We start from the raw sequence: 25325 nt of genomic DNA on the forward strand, positions 1-25325 counted from the left end.
ATTTCCAAGCACATTATGAACTCAGTTCACAAAAATCAGCGTGTACCTAATCACTGACTGCCACTGGTGTGGTGCAAATACAGCAGGAGAACATTTGCATATATGCAAACAGGCCCATCTGTCAATTGTGCCCACATTTTGCTACAAAGTCTTATGAGAACCTACCACAGAATAAAGCAACATTGCAGACATTTCAGCATCTTGATGTCAGCTTGGTAAATGGAAATGCAAAAACCGAGACCACAGTCCTTCAGTGTGTAGTAGACTGTGTAAATTCAAAGCACATTACATTTATACAAAGCTCAGGAGAGAGTCCTCTCACAGGACAGACAAGATGTTATGAGACTGCAGTGGAGCCTTAACAATACACTTCAGACCTCATTGATCTGGTTTAAAGGAACAAAGAAATTTTTATGAACATTGACAGTTAGTGAGGCAGAATAAAACGATGAATGGCCAGTATAAAATATGATGCAGCACAGGAATAGCCGTCCAAAGACCCCACGATGAAGAGCGTCATGGGAAGGGGCAGGCCGGGTTATCCTTTGTCTTTTCTTTTCTAACACGTCCTCAAATTTCAGGCAAAGTGGTGCGCGCCACCTTTAGGTGGGGTATTGTCGTCTAGTCAGTCCTTTCCACTACTTCTCAGATTAAATGCAATCAACTCAGCAGTATTTGAAGGCAGCAGATTTATCTGGCAGCAGATCTTCACCACACTGTCTTAACCTCTGTGGTGGTACACTGCAAAAACTGGCTATCTAAATATATTAAAACAAACATTTATTTGAGAAGATCCAGACTATAATCAAGTGGTGTATAAGTGTGTGAAATGTTACTAAGAGGTCTTGAAACAAGATTTCTAGCTGGAAATGTCATCTCAAACAACTACTTTTAGAATTTATATACTAAATAAGAAGTAAAAGACATATATTCTCAAAACGAGATTAATAATCCTATTCCCTGTGCTCATGCTTAACATATCACTCTCAAAACAAAATCTAAAAGACTTTTTGGCTGGATATAAGATTGTAAGACTTGGTTAGACAGACAGATTTCTGCAGTGTAATCAGACTCTCCTTGTTGGAAATCAGGAACCTGTTTTCCAAGTAACTCAATACTGTTGCTCCGTCTCTTCTAGTTAACTCACTCCTCGTTTAAATTCCTATCTTTGTTTCCCATCTGACGTTTCGTGGAGGTCAGCGTTGTCTCCAGCCCCGGCTACTGCTCAGTCACACCCTGCATTGGAAGGATTCGCAAAACCCTACTTCCATCAGAAAACCTCCTTTCTGGACCAGAAGCTCGCGAGTAAAACTGTTTCCATTACTCACTCCACAATCATACCTGTGCAGCTCTTCTCCTTCTCAGATAATCTTCTCCTCTCCTCTCCTCCCCTTCACAGAACTTCTGGCCGCTTATCTCTGCTCAGACCCAGCTCCACGTTTCGGTGCATTACTTGCTGTATTTTCAATAAAGCTTTCGAACTGCATTCTGGTGTTTCCACTCTGAATTATATGGCAGAATACTACGCACGAGCCAAGCTATGACGCAATCAAGCCTTCCCATTATTTCCAAACTATATGTGAAAAATGTAGTTCATTGAATGCACTCTGATGCATAAATACTAAATCCTTGCCCAGCAAACCTGTCGGCTGTGAGCGTAAAACCCCCACTCAGCGCTGCCACATACGCCTGGGGATGCGAACTGGCAGCTCAGTCACTCAGAACTTCCCCCTCAGAGATGTTGGCAACATTTCTTTGGCCCGTGCCGACAACGCGGAATGGATTATTGCTCAACAGTTTCTTGAAAAACTGATCAGAATTCATGGAAAATAAACACAGATAAATTAAATCTGTTTAACACGTGTTAATCTGGAAGTTTAGAAATCTTAGGAAACATAAAGAATGAAAAGTTCAGCCCCGCTTCATCGCAAGTGTCCTCCTGACTCGACTAACTCTAGAAACGAAACTCTAAACAGTAGAAATCTACTAATATTACAAGAAGAGAGAGAACGAGGTGGATCTTTCACTCAGGTTAAAGCATCACGATAAATATCCTGTGTGATACTAAAATAAATACATTCTATTTTTAATGGGCTGCATTAAAATACACCTTGAAACTGAAGTATTATGCTTTCCCTTGCTCACGTTGGAAATGCTCATATTAAACATGGCCAAAGTTTCAAATAACGAGGTCAAGTGCAAATAATCCATGTGAGCTGAGAGCTTATGTGTCAGACTGCTCGAGTTTTTCAGACTCTTTCTACTGCAGCATGTGCATGGTGCCAAAGAGATGGGATATTTTTCATTTGGTCATGTCGGTAACATGAGGGGACAGCCAATCAGAAGAAAGATGATTTAAAGGGTGAACAGCTGAAACAGCTTGCTTCTTAAAGAGGATAAATCGAGGCACAATATGAAAAAAAAAAAAGGGGGTTTATCTATGAATCACACAAAATCTTTTCAAATGTGGCTCGATCAGCGTTCAGGAATAAAATTATGTTGCTGCAAATCAATCTAATAGGTCCATTTCAACCATATGACACATAAACCTAAAATTTAAAATCTTGACAGACTTTCTTCTGCTCTGGTGTCTGGGTGTACCTGTGGGGAAGACTGAGGGAACGTGGTCTGCATCACCAGCCACAAGCGAGGGCACAATCCAGGTGAAGCCGTAACCTGTGAGGCCCACAGAATGAGCCACTTCAAAAATAGTGGTAGCCTCTTCCTTTGTGCAGTAGAGCAGAATGACAGGGCTCTGCAGTTTCTTTAGCTGGTTCTGAATCTTGAGGTCGCCATCATCCACGGACATATCCAGTAGGAGGACTTCTTCTAGCTCCCAGCCTACAAAGCTGTTCTCGATGGTGCTGCGGACCTGGAGAGAAAGCAGGAGATTGTTTGAAGACGCGTGGGCTGCACACATGCAGTGTAGTTGTGAAGGAGATATACTGGAACAAAACTGACTGAGATGTCTCCTCCTCCAACCTCGAGACTGCCAAACAGTTAGTCTCTACACATCTCCTGGGAGGAGGAAGCCATGGTCGATTAGGTAAAAAAAAGATTAGGTAATCTCCTTTTCCCAGATATTACAGCTATATCTTCACACACAGAAAGAAAATTCTCTAGGAGATGGTGCTGGTTTTATTTTTCCGTGCTCACCTGTAAACAGATAAATGAGCAACGCAGGAAGACGTGAGTTTTTATTTAGCTTGTCTCCAAATCTGTATTTATAGATCTCTAACTGAAACAGTATACGGCACTTGGATGCAGTAAGTATTGCAGCTTTTGATAATAGCTGTTCCTCAAGGGAATCATTTCAAACTGAGTTGTACGAGATTAAAAATAGGCAACTTCTCATCACAGCATTAACTTTGTTTTGTACTTAAGGAAGAAAATTTGGGTCTTCGAAACATTTTTAAAATTTGCTTGAGAGAGGAGAGCACAACGAGATTTATGATGCTCATGCAAAGTGACTATAGAAATACAATCAGTTTTTTCTTTGGGCTTTTTTTCTTATTTTCCAAACACACAGAGTTTATGTTATAAAGATAATACGACTCCCCAGAGAAGTACCAGACTCCAAATACCCTCTTTATGTTTTTTTTAAAGAAACAGATTATTTCTTTAACTTTGTTCAAAGGAAAGACATTGCCGTTGCTGAATTGTTATTACAAAATGTGATTAGCTTGGCTTCAATAAAGTTTTTATTCTGCTCAGATGTGTGTGTGATGTTCAAAGTGATTCAGGATCTCACACAATCCTCTTTAAAGAGTGCGTTCTTGGTCTTCAGATAAGAAGGCTGAAACCACCGAGCAGCAAAATTCAAAAGGCCTGTCTGCTTTTTACCATTGAAGCAATCAGAAAATAGGACTAGCAACCCACGTTCTTCACACTCCGAACTCCAAATCGTATCATTTTTTGAAACTTGAATTTGTGGCAATCATGTTCTCAGAAATAGGATCACCTTCCCAACTGCTCATTGTCTTTAAAAAAAAACAAAAATTACAAAAAAAGGAGACTAAAAGGAGAATGTATCTTATTAAAGGAAGTACATTAATCTCAGGCTTCTTATATTAGGTAGCCAAAAGACAAAAGTAATAATACCCAGTGTGAAACATATCTGTTGGATGAATCTAAGGTTGAAAAACGTGACGACCATTATAAACCAGTTCTTATCACAGGAATACATTTATCTTTGCAGATTATACTCCTCCTTATATTTCTGATTTCAACTTATTATCAAGTAGTTGTATATTTTGGATAAAGGCAGATAAGATACTTTTACGTAAACGTGTTTTTGTTTCAGCATTGCAGCTGAATTTTACTTTGAAATGTCTCCAGTTCTAATTTATGTCGCACTTTCCACAAGTTCACTACTGCACGAAGAGTAGCTGGCGAGTGTTTGCGAACAAGTCAGTGTTTTCCATGCACACTATGGCTAACTGATTCGTTAGCAACCAAAGCAATCGCTAGATTTTTACTGACCAATCAGGGAATTTTGTTTTATTATATTTTTTCATACTTCATTCATTTAAATTTGATTCAACCCTGAAGTTAGGAGTGTGGTTCGTCTGACTGCCAGGTCAAGCCCAAGGAGCTCCCCATAGCCTCTCTATAAATGATGGATGTAGCTATCGTGACCCTATCCATTTGTTTCTGAAATCTTGTCTCGTTTTGAAGCCTCTAAATTAATTTCACCGTTGCCATCTCAGAGTAATAAAACAAATAAACAAAAAAAAACAGCTGTGATGGGCAGGGGTGGGTCTGACTGTGAAATTGCCTTCTTGCCCATCACAACATCAGCTCAAGGCACTTTTGCATTGGCTCCATTTTTGCAACCAAGAATCTTTGTCCTTCTTTTACACAGTCTATAAGGCAGCCTCCTTCCATTCTCTTTTGCTTATCCTTATCAGGACCATGGGGGGGGGGGGGGGGGGGGGGGGGGGGGGGGGGGGGCTGGAGCCTATCCCAGCTGCCACAGGACGAGGCTGGGTGTTCTTGTCGATGCAAACCCAACACAGAAAGGTGGTGGAGTCGAACTTGGGACCTCATTGCTGTGAGGCAATAACTTAGCAATCCACACCTTCATAAAGGTGTGACTAAATAAAACCAACAAGACAAATTGCTGAAGCTTCAAAATGCACAAGTCAAAACCAATGAGTGATGTCACTTAATGGTAGCTACGTCCATCTTTTTTACTGCACATTGTCGGTGCCTTTTGGTGCATTATTAAAGCAAATATCTGACAAAGACTCATTTTTTTAGGTCATGGTCTGTCTAACACATTGGCTACATAGTAACAAATTCATGATGCAGTATAATTGAAAGCGTCTGTTTTTTGTATTTATTTACCTTGTTGACAAAGTCCTGGTAACCAGGGTAATACGTGGTGACTATGGAAAAGATGTACCAGTCATACTCCTCCATAATGTTCAACATGACGGAGGCCTGCTGCTCGATGGCTGGACCAAACTGGAAAAACATGGAGTGGTCGTCCTGGAAACGAGATACACAGAGCCAATCAGCAAATAAGGTCATGAGTCATACAGCATGAGAGAGAACTGGAAGGTAGGGCACAGATGATTATGGAGCGTATCCAGCTCCTGCAAGCCAGAGAAACAAATATAGTCTTGTCTGTAGCTCAGAGTTTACCATCCTCCTTTAATGCTGTCTGACTGCACCACAGAATATGCACCAATACTCTGTGGCTCAGTCACAGAGCGCATGTGATGCAAACCCTTTTGATATCTTAAAGATATTTATGAATATTCTAACACAGACAAGGTGACATTCATAATCAGAGAGCCTCATCACATTTACTATGCTACTGAGTGCACAATTAAGATGGCCACCTGGTTCAATGATATTTATTGCAGGGTAGCAACTTTGCAGCAGGAGTCAAAACATTTTTCTGCAAGGGAAAAAAAAAAGAAAGCTCTTTTTTTGCTCCAGGAGTCACGAAGCGGTTAAGGGAAGGTCAGTCATGTAAAACCACCAAACAACTTATCAGGAGAAAGAAGTTACGATGGATTATTTACAAACGTCCTCCCTCCGAGGAGACGTGACAGAGCTGCTGTAATGAGAACAGCATCGTGTCAGCAGCCTTTTTTAGTCTGTCCACAATGAGGCCTTCTGTTAAAGGGCGACTAAAATAGAGATCTCACCTTAAGCTGTATAAAGAACTACCAGAAGTTCTTTAAAACATGCGTGTAAGACACTGATGCTTAGACTCACTTTCAAAATAAAGTCAATATTGTTTCTATACATGTTTTCAAGTCCACACTTTTGCTTATTTCGGAAATCTTGGAGCCATTCTCCCTCCTTTACCGCCAACATTAATAATGTCTCACATTCAGCTTTCTTCCAACTACGTAACATTTCTAGTCTACGCCCTTTTTCTTTCTCAACACCTCACAAGCTCTGGGTCGCGACCTGGCCACCTCTTGTTTGGATTATCCCCCTCAGAACTTCTTAATCAACTTCAAATGGTTCAGAACTCACCCAATCTTATTACATTTATGATGATCCAGCTTCATTCACTCACTTTTCCCTAACACATCCTGCTCCTCACTTTCATGGCACCCCCCTCCATAACTCTCAGACCTCCATCATCCTTTCACACCCTTTCTCTGCTCAGCCTAAGCTCCACTCCTGAGCCCCTCTCGCTTCAGACTTAACACCACGGGTGCCAGAGCCTTTAGCTGCACTGGAACTCACCTCCACTTCACCTCCGTCAACTAGACTCTATTACACAGTTCAAATCACAGCTGAAAACTCATCTGTTCACATCAGCGGGTCAACTATAACCATAGTGTTTGACATGTTTTACACTCACATATTATTCCAAGGTTTTAATCTCTCCTATTATTCTTGCTATTCTGATGTTGTATTAGGTGAACCTTAGTGTTTTAAAGGTGCCAAAAAAATAGAATTTCTTATTGTTATTATAAAAGCTGACCATGCCCTCATCTCAGTTTAACCTGTTAGCATGCCAGCTTTAACTAATAACCGTTAAGGCAATCACAAGATGCAGTGCAGCTGATGGAAATCTCTTTAGGTTTGCAGATATTTGGCACGGTTCCTTTTTTTAAATCTTTGATTTCTGCTTTCAATTTTTATTGAACACATTTGTGTTTGAGTTTCAGTTTAGCTTTCTGTTCTCATGTTGGAAGTTTTGCCTCCTGATTGTTTTCACTAGCATCTCGTTGCCCTTCTGTTTCTGATTCCCTAATCAGCCCTCTGTGTATAAATATTCCCGTCTGCTTCTTTGTCTTTGCTGGATCGTCTGTTGTACCTCCCGGTTCCCTTGTGTCAGTTTTCAGCGTTTCCAGGCTTCATGTCTAAATGTGTGTGTTGTCTGTTATTTGGGGCTTTTCTTTCTCCCTTCTGGACTTGTTTACCTTTTGTTGCTTCTGTGGACTTTAATTATCAGGTTTTAATAAAGCTCGCTTTTTGTTTTACTCTGTGGTTTGGTCTGTATTTGAGTCCACCTTTAAATGGAAATCTTGAGTATTTGAGCATAAAAGAAAATTTTATGCAAATGAAAGCATGATAATGGTGCTACAAGGAAATTAGAATTAGACTTAGAAGTCTTTTGTTGCTATTATGCAACATATAACAAAACTGCAGAGAGGCTACACCTTCAGAAGCAAAAAGAAAAATAAAGAACAAACATGCAGTCATTTGCATTTAACTATTTAAAATGTACTATATATTATATTATATAGTAGGGATGGGAATTGAGAACCAGTTCCCAGAATGCTAATTCCTTGGAACCATTAGTTTGCTGGCCTAATGATCCTGCTTATTGGTTGCACTTGTACTACAATTAGCTGATTTCAGTTCAAGTGCAGGATTAGGAAAACAGTGGTGTAGTCTTCAGCATGGATATGGACATTGCTTTCATTTTTATTGCACAAAAGAATGATATTGTGATGGTAAAGCGCAAACTGCATCCAGGACAGAAATAAGTACACTATTTTGTAAACACAACTTCACTCCTTGCAATCATCTGCACAGATAGCATGTTAATGCTAAGTTAGCCAGACAGCCTGCTAATGCTACCCTGACCCCAGCCCAGCAGCCAGACATTGAACTTGAACAGGCAACAAACTGATGAGCAGTCAGGCTGCAGCCTCCAAAAAAAATCAGAGAAATACCCCCAACATGCACAGACATTTGACCACACAGCAAGAATTAATTTGCAGGAATGTAATATCTTTGATATGCAACTTAATGATAGTGGTTACACAAAGCAGAGCCAGTGAGAACACAAGGAGAATCGATAAGAGAATCAAATCAATAAGTGATATTGATAATGGAATCGAAATTGCTAAATTCTTATCAATTCCCATCTACGCAAGGTATGGTAACCATGTAATGTGATAACAACAAGTGAGTTTCAAGAATTTTGCAATTTCACAATGACTTAACCGACAATAGACACTATTACACAAAGGATTCTGATGATCTAAGATATTGCTCTATTGGCTGTGATATTGCACAAGAGCGAAATTATTGCAGGAAGGAGGTAAAGGAGAAATGGAAGATGAGGTGGTAGTGGTGTTGAGGGGGAGAGGTCATGACACTTGAGAAGAAGCTGGGTCTGTTTGTCTTGCTTTCAGGAACCTGTAACACCTGCCAGAGAGCAACACGTTGAGCAGGTGAGAGTTGGGATGTGACAGTGATCAGGATGACCAAATGATAAACACGAACTTGTGTACCAAATTTCACTGGAATCCAACTTAAAATGATCTACCAGCAAAGGCTAGCAGCTGGTACTGTTAGCAGATAACTGCCCATCTCTACTTCTGATTAAAATGTGATCCATTTGGTTACTAAACAAAGATGGCCATGGCAATAAATTAAAAGTCTTCAAAATTACCGTCCACGAATGACTGGTTGCCAGGTGCAGTCTGGAAGGAGGCTTGAGCTAAAAGTACATATTTAAAACCAGCTTACATCCATGTTCTTATTTATTCTTTTTTTCAGCTTTATTGGGGTTTGTTGGTCCAACATAAGGCAAAAAAAAGATGTTACAGGCATAACTGTAGACAAAGGTCTCCTGTGACTCCTGTAAAAAAATTTACATTGCTTTTTAATTCCGTCTTGTCTTGTTTACTTATTTGTCATTTTAGATAAACTGTGGCAAAAACCGATGTGAAATGTTGGGCCATAATTCACAGCAGCACCAAGAAAAGAAAACTTTTAATCAGTTAGCGCTCATTTGCTTCGCTTCACACGATCTTCGATTTTAAAGTAGAAGATTCAGTATTTTGTGCTTTCTTCTATTTGCCCCCTGTGGAACATCTTACCCATGCACGGACTAATTATATAAACCTGCATATGCACATGTTAGTCATGCAGGAAGCAGAGCAGCGCTCGGGTTACGTGCACAACCTCCACTCCACATCAAAGCCAGTCTTCCCTATTCCACCACTTTCTTACCCAGAGGGGGAGAAAGGATGTACTACCTACCTTTCACTGCGATTATATGCTAACAACATTGCAGTGTCAAGTGACGTTGGAGGGGCTGGCAACGCTGGAAATGAGTAGAAAAGTCGAGTGTTTACATTTGTGTGTGTGAGCAGCCTGAAGTCTGGCGTATTCCCTGCTTTGACAGTTCATACACTCAACTCGGTAATGAAGGTATTTTCAGGCATGACCGGCAGCTAATGCACTATTCATCTCTAACCTCACACTTCCATCAAAATCCATCATTGTTTGATGACTGCAGCTTCAACCTGCTGAGTTTTAAATTTGTGTGGATGAGTGCAACATGTGGTTTACCTGACATTATACTACCCTCTTCTTTCACACACGTCCTCACTTTAAACAGATGAGGCTGGCGATACTCTTTATAATAATGTAATGTAATTTTTTATTATCGGCGACGCGACGGTTCGCGTGAACCAAAACGAAGGATGATGTCATCCTACTAACACGTGTTGCCCGTGTAGTCAAATTTGAAACAGCTCGTTCTGCCGTGCCTTCTGTTCTTAGAGGCTGTTTAAAAAACAAACTATTGAAATGCGTGACTTGAGGTGTCATTACAGAGAGCATGGATGCCGTAGACCGTGCCCTAAATAAATGTGCTCTTGGAGTGTAGCTGACAATGCGAGTGCACTGTTTCCTCTTGTATTAGCAGTATCTTCCAAAAATCCCCAAAACTACAAAGCTCGCTGCTCAAAGCTTTTTTAAAAATGATATTTCATATTGAAGAACCGCTCTTAAAGTCTTTCTCTCTGAGTAAAGAGTAAAAAGAACAGCGCTGCAGTGAAGCACTGAGGGCTGGATGTTTTGATCATTTTGTGGGATTTGGTATTTCCAAGATTTCTGAGACAGTTGCGAGCACAAATGTGGGAGAACTCTCCTCCCACAAACCATATACTGTTTAGTGAGATATTTAACCAGATCAGTTCAATAAAAATGGCACAATAGAAGGCTGGAAAATCATTGCCTGGTCTGGTGAGTCTCGATTTCTGCTGCGACATTCGGATGGAAGGGTCCGAATTTGGTGTAAACAACATGTAAGAGTGCCTTGTATCAATAGTTCAGGCTGCTGCTGTCAGGGCTCTGTGTGCGGGCAGGCGGAGGTGAGGATCCAAATGCAGGACTCTTGGAGACTGAATGGCAAACTCAAAGAACCTCAGCTTTATTGCTGGCACAAAACAAAACATAAACCAAACTGAGAATGCTAAGACAAGAACACACAGGCGATTCTGAGGGTACGACGCGACGCTGAGCGCTGGAGGACACACAATAAATACACATGAGGGAACAAGGAACAGGTGGGAACACAGCTGGGAGAAATTAGACCTAAGGAGACAGAGGAAGCAAAACTAGAACACTGACATAAGACATGGGCCTTCAAAGTAAAACAGGAAACAATTCACAAAGACGCAGACTTGACACTGAACTAAACCTACACTAAACACGAGGGCGCAAAACACAAAACCTAAGAACAAAACCCTAAACCAGAATAAACTGAAACAGAAAATGCTGGGTCAAAATGACCCAGAACCGTGATAGCTGCTGGTGTAATGGTGCGTGGAATACCAACTGACTGTGTTTAAACACCACAGAATACCCGAGTATTGTTGCTGATCATGTCCCTTTATTAGCACAGTGTACTGATGACTGCTTCCAGCAGGATAATGCATCATGTGCCAAAACTCAAGTCACATTAAACTGGCTTCTTGTGCGTGTTCTCTGCACTCAAATGACCTCCACAGTCACCAGATCTCAATACAACAGAGCACCTTTGGCACACAAAAATTTTAATTACGGACTCCAACAGCAGTTGATTCATTCAAGTGCTTTCTGAAAATCTGTGTAATTTAATAACCTGAAGAAATATTTAAATACTGCACTTCAAAAATGCTGTAGCTGTTTTATAAGATGTTCGATTCTCAGAATGTACTTCTTTATGCCAACAAACGTATAAATAGCTAACATGCTGGAGTTTTAATCGTGGCCCTAAAGAGGTTTCAAAACAGGTTTTTGACCTTCAATCATAACTGTACAATTATCTCTATTAATTAAATATGAAACATAAAAAATAAATAAAAAGAATGAGAGCCTCCTTTTTAAATAAATAATAATAATGATAATTTCGTACAGGTTTAATGTGTGTTTCCTGGATCCATCCATCTGTGAACTATGTCTATGTTTGACCCTGCATATTAGTTAACATTAGCACTTCAATTCATCATGTAAATATACCACATTTAGCCACACGTGCTAATTTTCATCTGCAGGCCCCGGCAGGTTGGCGGCATATTAAATTAATCAGCAAAACTAAACACAGAGGAGCATGTAAGCATAATTAAAAGGTGGAAATGTGTAAAATACAACACAGAATATTATATGACTGATCAAACACACCTCACACTTTTTATTAGTTGTTTATATTTCGTCTGCCGCCCCACAGTTAGAGACCGACGTAACTAAGACTCACGATTACACCTATGTCTCCTCCAACTATACACAACTTTGGTTATTTATTTATGTATTTATTTTTTGGTAATACCAAGTGTATTACATTTGATACATGATTTTTTTTCTGAGTTTTTGAGACTTGACTTGACGTGATGTTTTTCTTCCTGAAAAAATTACAATAAATTGCAGAATATATTTTTAAGCAATAAACTGCAAAATAAATAAATGCCAGATGTAGCAAATAATACACAAATCTAAACTGATATTTGCAAATTCATATTTTATTTGTTTTATTTTATCAGAGGATAGAGAATCAGGGAATGAACAAAACAAAAAAATTCAGGAAAAAATTGAAAAAAAAGGTTCAAACTTTTAAGGGCTTAAGCTGAAAATGCTTTTAGATTACAGGTGTCCACCATAAGGCCCAGGGGCCAAAATGGGCCTGGCAAATATTCCAATCGGGCCCACTTCACAGCTTTAGAAAATGTGACTGAGTGAATAAATTTTGAAGTTTTAACTGTATTTTATTATAAGTGTTAGAGCTTTTTCTAATAATAAAGACCCCCTCCGCCCATTGCCACTCACACTACACCAAAAGCATAAGGACATTTACTAAGAATTAATGAAAAACTATACTCTAAATATATAATAACAGGACAGTCTGAGCAACGATCGACCAGAACCTTATCTGTAATGTTTGTGTTGGTCTGGCCCACTTCACCTTACAGTGGGTTGTATGTGGCCCAGCAGGTAAAATGACTTTGCATCCCTGTTTTCGACGGTCTTACATGAGCACTTTCAGTCTATAGGAGTAAGAACCAATCTACTAATCTAGTTAAAAGGTGTGCAGAAAAAACACAACCACAAGAACACATCCCACTTTAAATGGGGCTGCCAAATAAGGCCAAACCCCTCTGCGAGGTCAGATACCAAAAACAGATAACTGGCTGAAGTGGCGCTCTGGCAAAACGGACCCACTTTGCTTCGCTCACCTTTAAACATTTCCTCTCTTTAACTCTTTTTTTGTGCAGCCGCCACCTCTCATGTACATCGAAGCTACTTAGTCATTCCCTATCTTTCTTTATCACGTCCTCTCACTTACTTACTCACACAGTATCCCCCTTCTCCTTAAAGTCCCTCTTTGTCTTGGTATCGCCTTTCTCCTGATTCCTACTTTCTAAGAGGGCTCAGAATGGTCTAATCACTCGCGAGACCAAACCTGCCATTCAGACGGATTGTGAGAGCACTACTTATTTCATTCTCTGCTACTTAGATTACAGCTAATCATCATCTCATTCTACTTTCTCTTTCTTATCCTAATCACCCCCAATTTAATTTCTGTCCTTTATTCGCATGGCATTAGTGTCTCCTTTTTCTCCCTCTCTCTTTCTCTTGAATCCTTTGACCTTGCCCTGTCTTTTTCCTCTCTGTCGTTTATTTTACATAATGTCCTGCAGCTCCATTAGTTCATTTCACATTGGTGTGAAGTGTCCTGTGGGCTGCAGGTGTGTGTGTGTGTGCCATTACCGAGGCAGCCTGCCTCTCTGCCCGCCTGCTATCCTGCCTGTCATTTTGCATCACACGCCGCTTGACCGACAGCCTGCGAAAGCGGCTTGTCACCTAATTTTCAAGCTCTGTTTTTGTGTCTCTTTTTCTATAAATCACAAGTGTGTGTGTGTGTGTGTGTGTGTGTGTGTGTGTGTGTGTGTGTGTGTGTGTGTGTGTGTGTGTGTGACATGAATTCCAATGTCTAATTTAAGGTGTCTGATTTGTTGAGAATGTCTGCAGGTTGGACAAATATAAAGGACTGATCCCTGAAAGCAATTACATCTGAGACTCACGCTGATAAAACCAAACAATTATTTCTAATGAACTGAAGACACTATATACACTGCCATCATAGTCGACTGTTCACTAAGCCCTACTGTCTGAAGTTATTGTTGCAAGCTCTCCATTTGCACCCATTAAACAGGCCGCTTACAATGATAACAATAGCAGATGAATCATTTTTCAAACGTTTTTTTTATTCTAGACAGACGCTGATGAAAGAAGCTTTTGCGTTTCTCGTCTGTGGCCATCACTTTCACCACTGATGGATGATTATATGATAATTAATAGAATTAATGGATATGGATAATTAGTAGAAGATAATTAAACTGACAAAAATTGAGGCTTTTTCTAACAGACATTTTAATATTTCAAATTGTCTTTTTATAAAATTTTCGAAAAGGGCTTCATGTACATGACTGGTTTTTAATAACACTAATAGGCTCAGCTTGAGCAGTGGATGTGTAAAACAGGGAAATAAAACCACATTGTTTTTATGCAGTCGTTCATAGGTTCTTAATCTGAAGTTTAAGAAAACCTGAAACACTGTTATGTCATCACAAAACTTTTTGGCTGATAAGCATAGTTGTTGCATTCTGACTATATAACCCTGCTGATGAGCATTGTGTAGTGCTAATGTGCTAATGCTGCTTGCTTCTGGTTAACTATAAATTCCTCAAATCCAGTAAAGGTGGAGAGGTGAGCCAGCACACAAGACAGGACAGGACTGTCTTGTGTGGGTTTTCTTTATGTACTCCAATTTCCTCCCACAGTCCAAAGACCTGCGCATTACATTAATTAGTGAAACTGAATTCAGCATAGGTGTGAATGGTCGTCTGTCTCTCTGTGTTAGCCTTGCAATACATTTGCAACCTGCCCAGGGTGTTCCCTGCCTCTCACCCCAACACAGCTCGTTAAGTAACGAGTGGATGGATAGTAAAAATGGGGTGTGGACCGTGTCTGCACACTGGAGACTAAATATGTGAAGGGACCTATGACCCAGGTTAAATATCATGAACATGCTTAGAGTTGTTCACATCAGAGGCTGCACTGAGTGCAGCATAGATAGTGGCATAAATGGTTGCATGTGACTGTGAAAGAGGAAGATTTATCTTCCCTGTGTGCATCTCCTGTTGCTCCCTTTAGTGGTCGCCACAGCAGATAATCTGCCTCCATCTCACCCTACCCCGATCATCCTCTTTTGTCACACCAACCGTCCGCATGTCCTCCTTCATCACATCCGTGAATTTTCTCTGTGGTCTTCCTCTTTTCCTCTTACCTGTCAGCTCCTTATTCAACATCCTTTGTCCAATGCATCCACTATCCCTCCTCTACAATTCGCTCACCCTTTGCAGCTATAATAGCCTCAACTCTTCTACCCAGACCTCTGCTTACTATGCGCCTCAGCATCCGCTGACCCCGCTCTGTGGTTTTACATGTACCTACCACTTTGTGGCTGAGTTGCTGTCGTTCCCAATCACTCTTACTTTGTTATAATACCACTAACAGCTGACTGTGGAATACTTAGTAGTGAGGAGATTTCACGACTGGACTTGTTGCACAGATGGCATCCTGTCACGATACCACACTAGAATTCAGAGCTGCTGAGAGCGACCCATTTTTCACAAATGTTTGTAGAAGCGGTCTGCATGCCTAGGTGCTTCATTTTATACACCTATGGACAAGGAAGTGATTGGAACACCTGAATTCAAAGTTCAATCATTTGTGTGCAGCGCCTCGCTCTGGTTGCCCCTGGATTGACGTCAGATGGAAGGCTTAGCTCTTATTAGCAGAGAGGTTCGGTGACCGTGACACCATCATCATTGCAAACAAGAAGGGACTCAGAGCCGATCCAATGTAATCCCGCCACCACCTTGAACCCCATCTGTCACTCCTACTGCACACCTCACCAAAGTCTTGCTCTCCTCATACATGTCCTGCACCATCCTCAGATACGTCTGTGCCACTCCTTCATGCAGCACCACAGCTCCTCTCTTGGCACCCTATCATACGCTTTCCCTAGATCCACAAAAGACACAGTGGAACTCGTCACGATCTGTATTAACACAAAATCACTTGTAGCATAAAAGCTCAAACGGTTGCCAGATTTATTTATATATTGTTTTTTTAGGTATTGCTCTGAACTGTATGTTGAATGGGATTAATAATGCTTGTTAAATCAATACAGGATGTAGATTACTGAAAAACAGTAACAACAGTAAAGAGCCCACCAGCAGACATTATGGCTCCCAAAGACAACTAAATTACATTTATAGACTATAAACGTCAAGAAGGCCTAGTGGTTCCATAGTGTAGTGGTTTTCACATTCGCCTAACAAGCAAACAATCCCTGAATCAGTCCTGGGAGGAAACACAAAATACCTTTGGCATTGCATTAAGAAGGGTTTAAAAAATCCAAACTAAATGTGAATTTACCCGATGTTGCGACCAGTTGTGAATACACCTAACTTGCATATGACAAATAAAACTGAAAACCTCAAAGACCAAGAAAACAGCTTGCTAAAAAAAAAGGCAAGTTTTAATAAGTTGTTGTTTTTTTTTACCACATCCACTTTTTTTGTCTAGTTCCTAAAAAAAATCCGCAAAGCACTGAGGTACGTTTATTGTGGAGAAATGGGAGGGTAACTGTTTTGGTGCTCAGTTTGCTTTATTTATTTTTATTTTTTAATTTTGCCATCATTGTTTCTCTCACACTCACAGAGCACGTGTAAAGCTCATAAAAGTGGTACTCTTGAGTAATTTAATTATAAATAAATAAATAAAAGCAGCACATTTACCGCCCCATCCCTTTTTCCCCCTTCTCCTGTGGCATGTCATGACCATTTACTGTATTACAATTGTTTTTTTCCCACACTAATCACCACACTTGCTCGTTTTGTATCATGCCAAAGCTTCTTTTTCATCCAGACACATTAAACACGGCTCTGGTGTTTTGGCTACACTACAGGAATCTCTAAAAGGCCTAGGTGTAGCACCACAGAGTCTGCAACAGTTATTTGTGTCAATTGGGGGGAGGACGAAGGCGGGTGGAATCACTTGAGAGGCATTATTCAAACTTTGGGTAGATGTGACACCAGAGAGCCAGATAACGAACACAAACCTCTGTGTGTGTGTGTGTTCCTCCAGCTCCCTGAGGTACTGCTGCCTAACATGTGAGCATAACCTACAGTTAAATCAGTGACTCCGCACTCTCGCTGAACTCACTCGAGACCCAGCAGACGACAGAGATACCCAGTATTTTTAATGTGCACACTCATCTGTGTGTACATAAAGCACAAGTCCCCGCTGTGCTGGCAACTATCCCTCTCATTCTTACACGTATGAATGAATTATGTCTGCCGGAACAGCATCAAGTGGCTGCTGCATGATTTAAACCCATCAGGACAGCGGGCGTTGGGTGCGTTTGATTTTTTTTTCTTCCTCAGATCGTCACAGACACTTCTCTGGATACGTGGCCGGAGTCGAGGCCGCCTCTGCGGCTGCAGCCTCTGTGGCTGCAGCCTCTGCGTCAGCGAGCGGCGCTGTACAAGAGCCGAGCAGAGAGAGCCTCTAGCAGGAGGGCTGAAAGGATTTGGCAACTCATCTCCATGTCATGCCAATGAAAGCCTGTCTCCAATTAGATTTGCAGAGGAAGAGCGACATATCGGCCCACCGCTCAACAAGCCCTGGTGGGAGAGGATTGAAGGGTAAAGAGACAGCAGAGAGGAAGAGAGGCAGACAAAGAGGACAGAGAGTGAGTGTGTGTGTGAGACAGAGAGAGAGAGAGCAATAGCTGTTAAGGATGAGCAAGAGTAGAGTAGAGTCTCGCTTGAGAAAACAGGCAAACCCTAAGAACTCCCAGAGACGAGGGCTCACAAACACACACACACACAAAACATGTGCACAAGTGGCAGTGCACACACATCCCACCAACACTCAGCTTATTCCACTTCATCACACTCGTCTTTCACCACCTTTCATCTTTCTCCCTCTGTCTATCTCTCCTCCGCACATCCCGAGCACCGCCGCCCGCCATCGCCGCTGTCAATCTCTCAGTTTGAGCCCAGCTTGCTTCATCATCATATTTTTAATCAAACACACACGGCGCTTTAATTAATCTTATATTCGGCTGTTTAATTATCAACGACCCTGTTTCGACGTCTAATCCTCGGCTCCATTCAGTACACTTCATTTTAAACATCCCATAATGTTCTGATTGAATTACCCTTGCTATTTTGGGTCTAGGAAATGATTTCAGAAGCGCTGAAATATGATTCACTCCCACAACTGCCAGTGGAGCGATGATGATGATGGCGGCGGCGGCAGCGGTGGTGGTGATGGGTTATTTTACAAACCCATCGTCTGGATACGAGGCAGCATTTGAGATCATAAAACATACAGACAGCGAGTAAAAACAACATTCATTAACTCGTTATCATTTAATGTCTTCATTAAACATTGTTAGCGCTGATAAAAGTTGGCTTGGACTGATTAAGCGCTGCTGGTGTAAAGAGCTGATTTCTATTTGGTCCCCTATCATGTGCATAATTATGTAGGAGTAAACATAACGGAGTAATTTAAGCAATATAATGTAATCATTAGTGCATGCTTGAACAACTCCCATGCTACTGGCTCAAGTCAGTGAAACGAAAAAAATAAATAAAAGAATAAAAATAAATAAATAAGAATTTATTACAATTTTTTAAAAATTAAATAAATTAAACAAAAAATGTACAAATATATATATATTTTAAATTAATTAAATTAAAAAAAAAACATAGTGACAAATTTCTTTTTAAGCTTAGAGAGAGAAAGAGAGGCTGTGGAGATGACTGAGAGCGCGCTTGTCTACATTTGCCTTAACAAGTAACCTAATGAAGCTTTTTGCTGTAATTAAAAGTGACGGTTTAATTCGACACTGTTTTGGGAACATTTGCAGAAGTACCAGAGGCCACTCCATGTTAGAAAACAGCAGAACGGTCCAAGCAAACCTCCTGGGATGCAACGTTCCCCCTCGCTGTGGGATTTAACAAAGACTACACACGCTTACTCTCCCCCTGGCTTCAACAAACGCACACGCGAGCACGCACATGCTACGCAAACAGATTTTTAAAAAGATGGTCACTGTTGTTGTCAAACCAACGTCCTTACATAGAGTCTAAAATAAAATGAATGAAGGCTACATAAACCGAATGTGTATCGCGGCGTATTCTAACAGTCCTCAGATTTTGTGTGTGTGTGTGTGTGTGTGTGTGTGTGTGTGTGTGTGTGTGTGTGTGTGTGTGTGTGTGTGCGCGCATGTGCCACCTCATATTAATGTTAATGGAATGTTTCTTTCTAAATTAAGGCATAGCAGAGCAGCCATGTGCAGTCCTTAGGATGGAAATGTAAATGGATGTGGAGCAACTTAAGGACATCGAGGCGGGCTTTTAAATGGGTGCTCTCCACCAGGCGAGGAAACATTTAGACGTCTTTATTTTTTGTTTTTACTGACCCACTGGGTGTGTTCCCAGCGTGATGTGCCAGCTTTTGATATTCCAAGGTCAACCATTTTTAGAGATGTGAACAGAACTTAGAAGGGTATCCTCATATGTAAGTGTGAGGTCATTTTCTTTCCCAAAAACACCTCTGAGGAAGTGAGCTGAGGATGTGGATGGCTGACACAACACAGGGCCTTCGGTAAGGCTTGTGGGGGGAGGCGGTAGATGGCTGTCTCATATGAATTTCACCACCAGACAGTTACTTTAACTACAGTTTCATCCAATTCAACTTTAAGGCATCCACAGACAGTAAAGAGCAGCGTCCGCTTTCTTTACATCTACCTGTTCAACAAGCCTAAACAGGCAGAAAAGACTTTTTTTCAGATTCTTCCATCCACCACTTGTATATTTGTGACAGCACGGATTAATTAGGAACGAGCTTAAATAAAAACTGTGACTACTTGCTCACTCAGTTTGCCACCTTCAAGTCCTCTCAATGAAGTGGACGTCTGGCGTAGCAGTTTCCTGTCCTATATGTGCCGCAAGAGGAGTAATGATTAGCCGATCATGACTCAATCATGACAGGGCTAAGACCATTGTCAAAATTTGCTGAGTGGAGTGCCTCCACCAGGATATTTTAAATATCCAATGCCATCCTGGAGGCACATGGTGAACCAATCTAAACTGTTTTGTATGAATCCGCTCCTATACTCCTACAACTCAGTATGTTGGCATGGCTACAAATGCTGCCATTGGCTTCAAGAGCTTATATTAGTTTCTAGTAATTGGTTGGGGAAAATCGAATCCCTTCCTGCAAGGGAATCAGCTAGAGTGGAGGCAATGCCAGAGTGAAGAAAAACAGTGCCAGGTAACTTTTTTTTTCTTTTCTCGTATCAAGCTTTGAATCTGCAAGACAGTTTTAAACTGACCTGCAGGCTGAGAGCATCTGTCTAAAAATGATACCTGCAGAATGCTGGGGCATGTCTAAAAGGGACCACAGGTGTGCTGCATTACATGTGCTTTACACAGTATACTGTGTATATGCCGTATTATATATAATAAAGCAAATACACCCTGTTTTCTGGTGAAGGAAGAGAAATGAACCCGTTTATTTCACAAACCATCTTCAGGCTTCAGATTATATTAATTTAGAACGATAATTGTAGTCATAATTATTAGTAATTACAAGTTTATTAACAACTAAAAACATAATCAAATGTTCTTTGAAAACAATTTCTCTTCTACTGAAGAATCTGGATTGAATTACCCTTTTTAAAGATTTTTAAGGATATTTATTCTAACTAAATCTGTCTTTACAAAACTGCATCAGAATGTATACATGGAAGCACGGTGGATCCAAAAATAATTATATGTTGAGTCTCCCACTAGTGACTGGAAGGCAGCTCCTTTCTTCCTCCCCACCTGCTGAGTAAAGCTCACACATCTGCAAATTACATGCTACAGCCTTACAGCAGGCTCAGTGCATCAGCTCCCTGCAGAAAGCTGTTATTGGTTAACAAACAGCACACTTCTGCCTAAAGGTACCGACTGCCATCAGCAGGATCCTTGGTTATGTGGTCCCTACAATCTAAATTAATTTGTAAATGATTTCTTTTAATGCCGTCACCTAATTATTCTTTATCTTTATAAACACTTATTCGACTGAGTGTTGCCTTAAATATGGCAAATATAAAACCGAGTCCTCTGTGAACCGACAGTGCCGATGCAGTCTGCAAGAGTCTCATGTCTGACGAGTGGGACTTGAATTTTATGCCTTCATTCAGAGCATCTGGTGCTGAAATTTCAGATTTCCACACAGAGAAATAAAAGCTCAGCTCTCACCATAATGCGTCTCTACTGCTGGGATGCTGACAGCGGTGATGAACGAGTCAATGACAGTGGACGGCAGCATAAGAGGCTGTACCAGCATGGATCAACAGCAGTTTAACCAACTTCAGCACTATGGCTAAAAAACCCAAGCAGAGCTCCAGAAAACAGAAATGGGGGACACTGACCCCTTTTTCCCCCTCAAAATATATATATATATATTTAAAATAGCTCACTATATGTTTCTAAGTAGCTCTGACTACAATGTTACAGCTAAAAGAAGTTCAATTTTTATTCTTCTTCACTCACGTACTGACTAAATCTTTTTTTTTTCACTTATTTCCATGTTTTCATTTGATATAACGCCTCAGGCGAGTTTTCAGTTGGTCAAAACGTACCTATAAGATTACCTTTTTGTTTACTTAGAAAACACATGATTTCTGCAGAATGACTTTTTAAAAATAACCATATAGTACGGTGCAAAAGTCTCAAGCTACCTCTCACAATTTGCTATCACAATAGAATGCAGGTGCAGGAATTAATTGAAATGTGCAAACATACAGGGAAAAACAGCAAATGAGGCAAAAACAGAGATTTTACGACTCTAATGCGCTTATGTTGTGTATGTTATGCAGTGGTGCACATTTTGATGCAGTATGACTGCCTTTATTCTTCAAAATAGCTTTTCTTCTAATTTATTTAAGTAGTTTTCAGGAACAGTTCTGCAGGCTTCTTGAAGGACATCCAAAGCCCTTCTTTGGATGTTGGCTGCTTTTGTTCTGTTCTCTATTAAAATGATCCCACACTGCTACAATAACATGTAGGTCCGGGCTCTGGGAGGCCAATCTATGACTTTTAGCGATCAATTGTAGGATTTTGTTGTCAGGTATGCTTTTACGTTCAGTGTTTAGTTTTTTTCATTGACATGCTGAAAAATTAATTAATTTGCCAATCAGATGCTTTCCAGATGTTATTACCCAGTGGATAGAAATCTGACGGTACCTTCCTGTCTTCATAATTGCATGAATTTTAACACCACTGACTAAAATGCAGCTATAAACCATTTACAAGCACTGGCATACCACTCTCCTGACCTCAGTACATACTGCCGACGATTTGAATAAAGATTTTCAATTTGGTTTCATCACTCCATCACACCTGTCGCCACCAATTTTCATCCAGTTCTTGTGTACCTCAGGCTTTTCTCTCCGTTTCCCTTTCTAAAGAATGACATCTTGAAAGACACTGAGATCATGTCTGCTGAGGTTTCAGCCGACAGCAGATGGATCTAATGAATGGTCAGGTCCTGCGTCAGGTCTGAGGTGGATTTTTTCCTGTTTTAACATGTGATTTCCAGACACATGTCACCTGTTGTAGACAGTCTGACCTGTCATAGAGCTGCCACCTCTTTTTTGTCCTTTACTTGACCAGGTTTCTCAAATCCTTTTGAGAACGCACAGTACACCACACTAGCAGATGCAAAGTTTTCAATTAACAGCCCTTTGCCTGTCAGACTAAATTACCTTTGACATTTATCACAGATTCATTCATTCAGATAATGATGTGTTTTTGTGACAGACTGTTAGTAACAAAGAGCTTAAAGACACTACTTCAATTTGGTTCTTTGCTAAGTTGTCTGTTATCTGTTCACACGACACTGGTTCATCCATTTTAACAAAACAGAGAGCCATGAGGGGTGGCTAAAGACTTGTGCACAGTCTCAGTTTCAGTACATTTAAGCCTTCCCTTCTTGGTCCTCTTAGATCATCCTAAATTACAGTCATACTAACGAAATTATGAGTCATATCTCTATTATCCCCAGTAGTGAGGCAAACTATTTTCTAGCTATTCTGAGAAGAATAACAGGATTATCAATACTCACACCCTCTGCTATGTCAAAATTAAAGTGTGTAATAGAGTAAACATATGAAGTCATGTTATAAAGTGTTTAAAGGTAATTGATCATTTTTAAGACATTAAGCTGCAGCAGGATCTGTTATTCACAGATGAGAACCTGCTGCAAAATCCAGCCTAAAGTTTCTCAGAAAGGTGATGCACCACAGCAAGGCTGTAGCACATGATTCACATCAACTTCATACTCGTCCAACCTTTCAGGGCTCTCTTGTGTCTCTTCCAGGAAGAACAGAGGTGGTGGCATCCAGGAAGAGACCACTCCCCACAGGACAGAAATGTCTCATCACATGATAAAGGTGATCACTCAGAACAACTTTGTATTGATTTGCGGTAATCCTCCCCTCTAGAGGCAGGAGTAGACCCAAACCATTTTAAACAGTGACATCATCTTCAAATCACACACTAAGCAGGGAGAAAAAGGCTCAATCACTGGCTGAGGAAGAGTGCCACATGGCTCACACTTGGCTAAGCGAGCAGCGCTAGGTCACAGCTGACAGACTCAGAGGAGGCGGCTGCATTCAGTTATCACTCAGAGAATAAAAGTCCCTTGTGTTGTGTTATATTCGAAGGGTTTATGATTTTACATCAAACTTTAAATTGTCCCTTAAAAAGCTTATTATTTGAATGAATGCAGGCAGTGCTCATATTTGTTTACTTCCCCTTTTGAAGACTGAAATTGAATGAAATACCGGAAGGTACACCTGTGCAGTGCTTTTGTGTACTCAGACAGCTGCAATTCAATAAGCCAGCCCAAACATCAGCCTCCAGATCACATCCATCAAGCCCTCTCTAAAGCGATTCAACTAAACATCACGAAGACAGGATATATTAGAGGGCTGTTTAGAGTGTAAGTAGTTAGGTGCTTCACTGTGCAAAGGTCTTCAGTCACCCCTCATTTCTGCACTTCTGCTTCAGAGTCTGTTCTAAGTGGTCTTAAGCAATATTTTTCCAGACTTTCTGGAGGTCTTTAAAGCTTTTCTCTCAACACTGATTGCTTTTTCACCCATCTTCAGTCAAGTCTTTGTTCCATTTCAGGTGTATGTATTGTTTGCTTTCTTGTTTTTTTAAGCCACTTAACATTGAGCGAGGAATCCTTCAGGCACAAGAAAGGCACCTAATTCAAGGGATAAACCACTGTTGTGTCTGTGCATAATGGACAACTTAACAAAGGACAATTTTAAATTGTATCTTTATGCAGTTACCAGCAGCCTAAGATTTATGATCGACCATGCAATACCATCTGGAAAGAATCTAGCTGGTAATGGTCCCAAACACACTGTCAGTGTAGTCAAAGCATACCTGGGTAGAAAAACATACCCTGTAGCACTGTTGGTCATGGATTGGCCTCCCCACAACCCAGACCTCTCCATTATTAAAGCAGTGTGGTATCATCTTAACAGAGAACTAAACAAAAGGCAACAAACATCCAAACAAGAGCTCTGAATGTCCTTCACGAAGCCTGGAAAACTATTCCTGAAGACTATTTAAGGAAATTAGAAGAAAGTTCCGACTCCACAGTGCTATAAACACTGATTTAAAATGTTTTTTTCCCCTTACGAGTTCTTCTCTTATGGTAAACCAGATGTGATAAACCTACAACCAGAATTCATTAAAACACCAGAGGGTTTCTATTATCTCCTCTAAAAGACTCCATCATGGATTCAATTCTGCACCACTAGCTACTGAAACATAATCATCAACTGAATGTCTAATTAGAACAAATTAATCTCCCTGTCTCACAAATACATTCGCTACTACATATAAACACATGCACACACTTATACACACCAAATGACATGTAATGCCCAGTAAACCCCTGCAGCACGCACACACACACAGAAACACAAGGGCTCCTTTGAAAGCACAGAAAACCACTGTTTGCCTCAAGCTTTCTCCACCATTCCATCACCACTGTGTGCACCGAGAGGGAGATACAATTAATTGTCTGATTCAATCTCCCACTGTTACATGTGACGCTCCGGCAGCACTCACGTTATGTCAGTCAAGACCAAAGCCTTGTCCTAACACGGAGTGGCAGAGAAGACGGCAGAGAACAACAGATTAAATCAAGTCTGCAAAGCAAATGTGTAAAAGACGGGAAACCGTTCATTATAATAAAAAATGACAGAAGATAAAGGTGAGAATGTAGGTTTTTGCTCCACGTAGCAATCTCCGACTAAAATAAAACATGAACGGAGGGAGCTTGTCAGACATCGCAAGTCTAAGTAAGACAATGAGACAGGGTGGAGGGGGTGGGGGTGAGAGGTGGAGGGTAGGGAGCATCACCTCTGGCCCAGCCTGCTAATAGAAAGCTCCTTCATGAGGAGTTGATTAAGCTCG

The 25325-nt window shown here is 40.7% G+C and overlaps 1 protein-coding gene across 5 annotated transcripts in view; it reads right to left on the reverse strand.

Annotated features, from left to right (window-relative positions):
- The window catches only part of grin2bb (glutamate receptor, ionotropic, N-methyl D-aspartate 2B, genome duplicate b), a 154509-nt gene that overhangs the window by 64139 nt on the left and 65045 nt on the right, over positions 1–25325 (reverse strand). For all 5 annotated transcript variants that reach the window (XM_076885003.1, XM_076885002.1, XM_076885006.1 and 2 more), the window contains exons 4-5: positions 5350–5493; positions 2602–2872 (exon numbers count right to left, since the gene is read on the reverse strand). In XM_076885003.1, the coding sequence (XP_076741118.1) occupies positions 2602–2872; positions 5350–5493 (415 nt within the window). The remainder of the gene's footprint in view (positions 1–2601; positions 2873–5349; positions 5494–25325) is intronic.

The sequence above is a fragment of the Maylandia zebra genome, linkage group LG6 (assembly GCF_041146795.1).
Source record: "Maylandia zebra isolate NMK-2024a linkage group LG6, Mzebra_GT3a, whole genome shotgun sequence".
Lineage (NCBI taxonomy): Eukaryota > Metazoa > Chordata > Actinopteri > Cichliformes > Cichlidae > Maylandia > Maylandia zebra.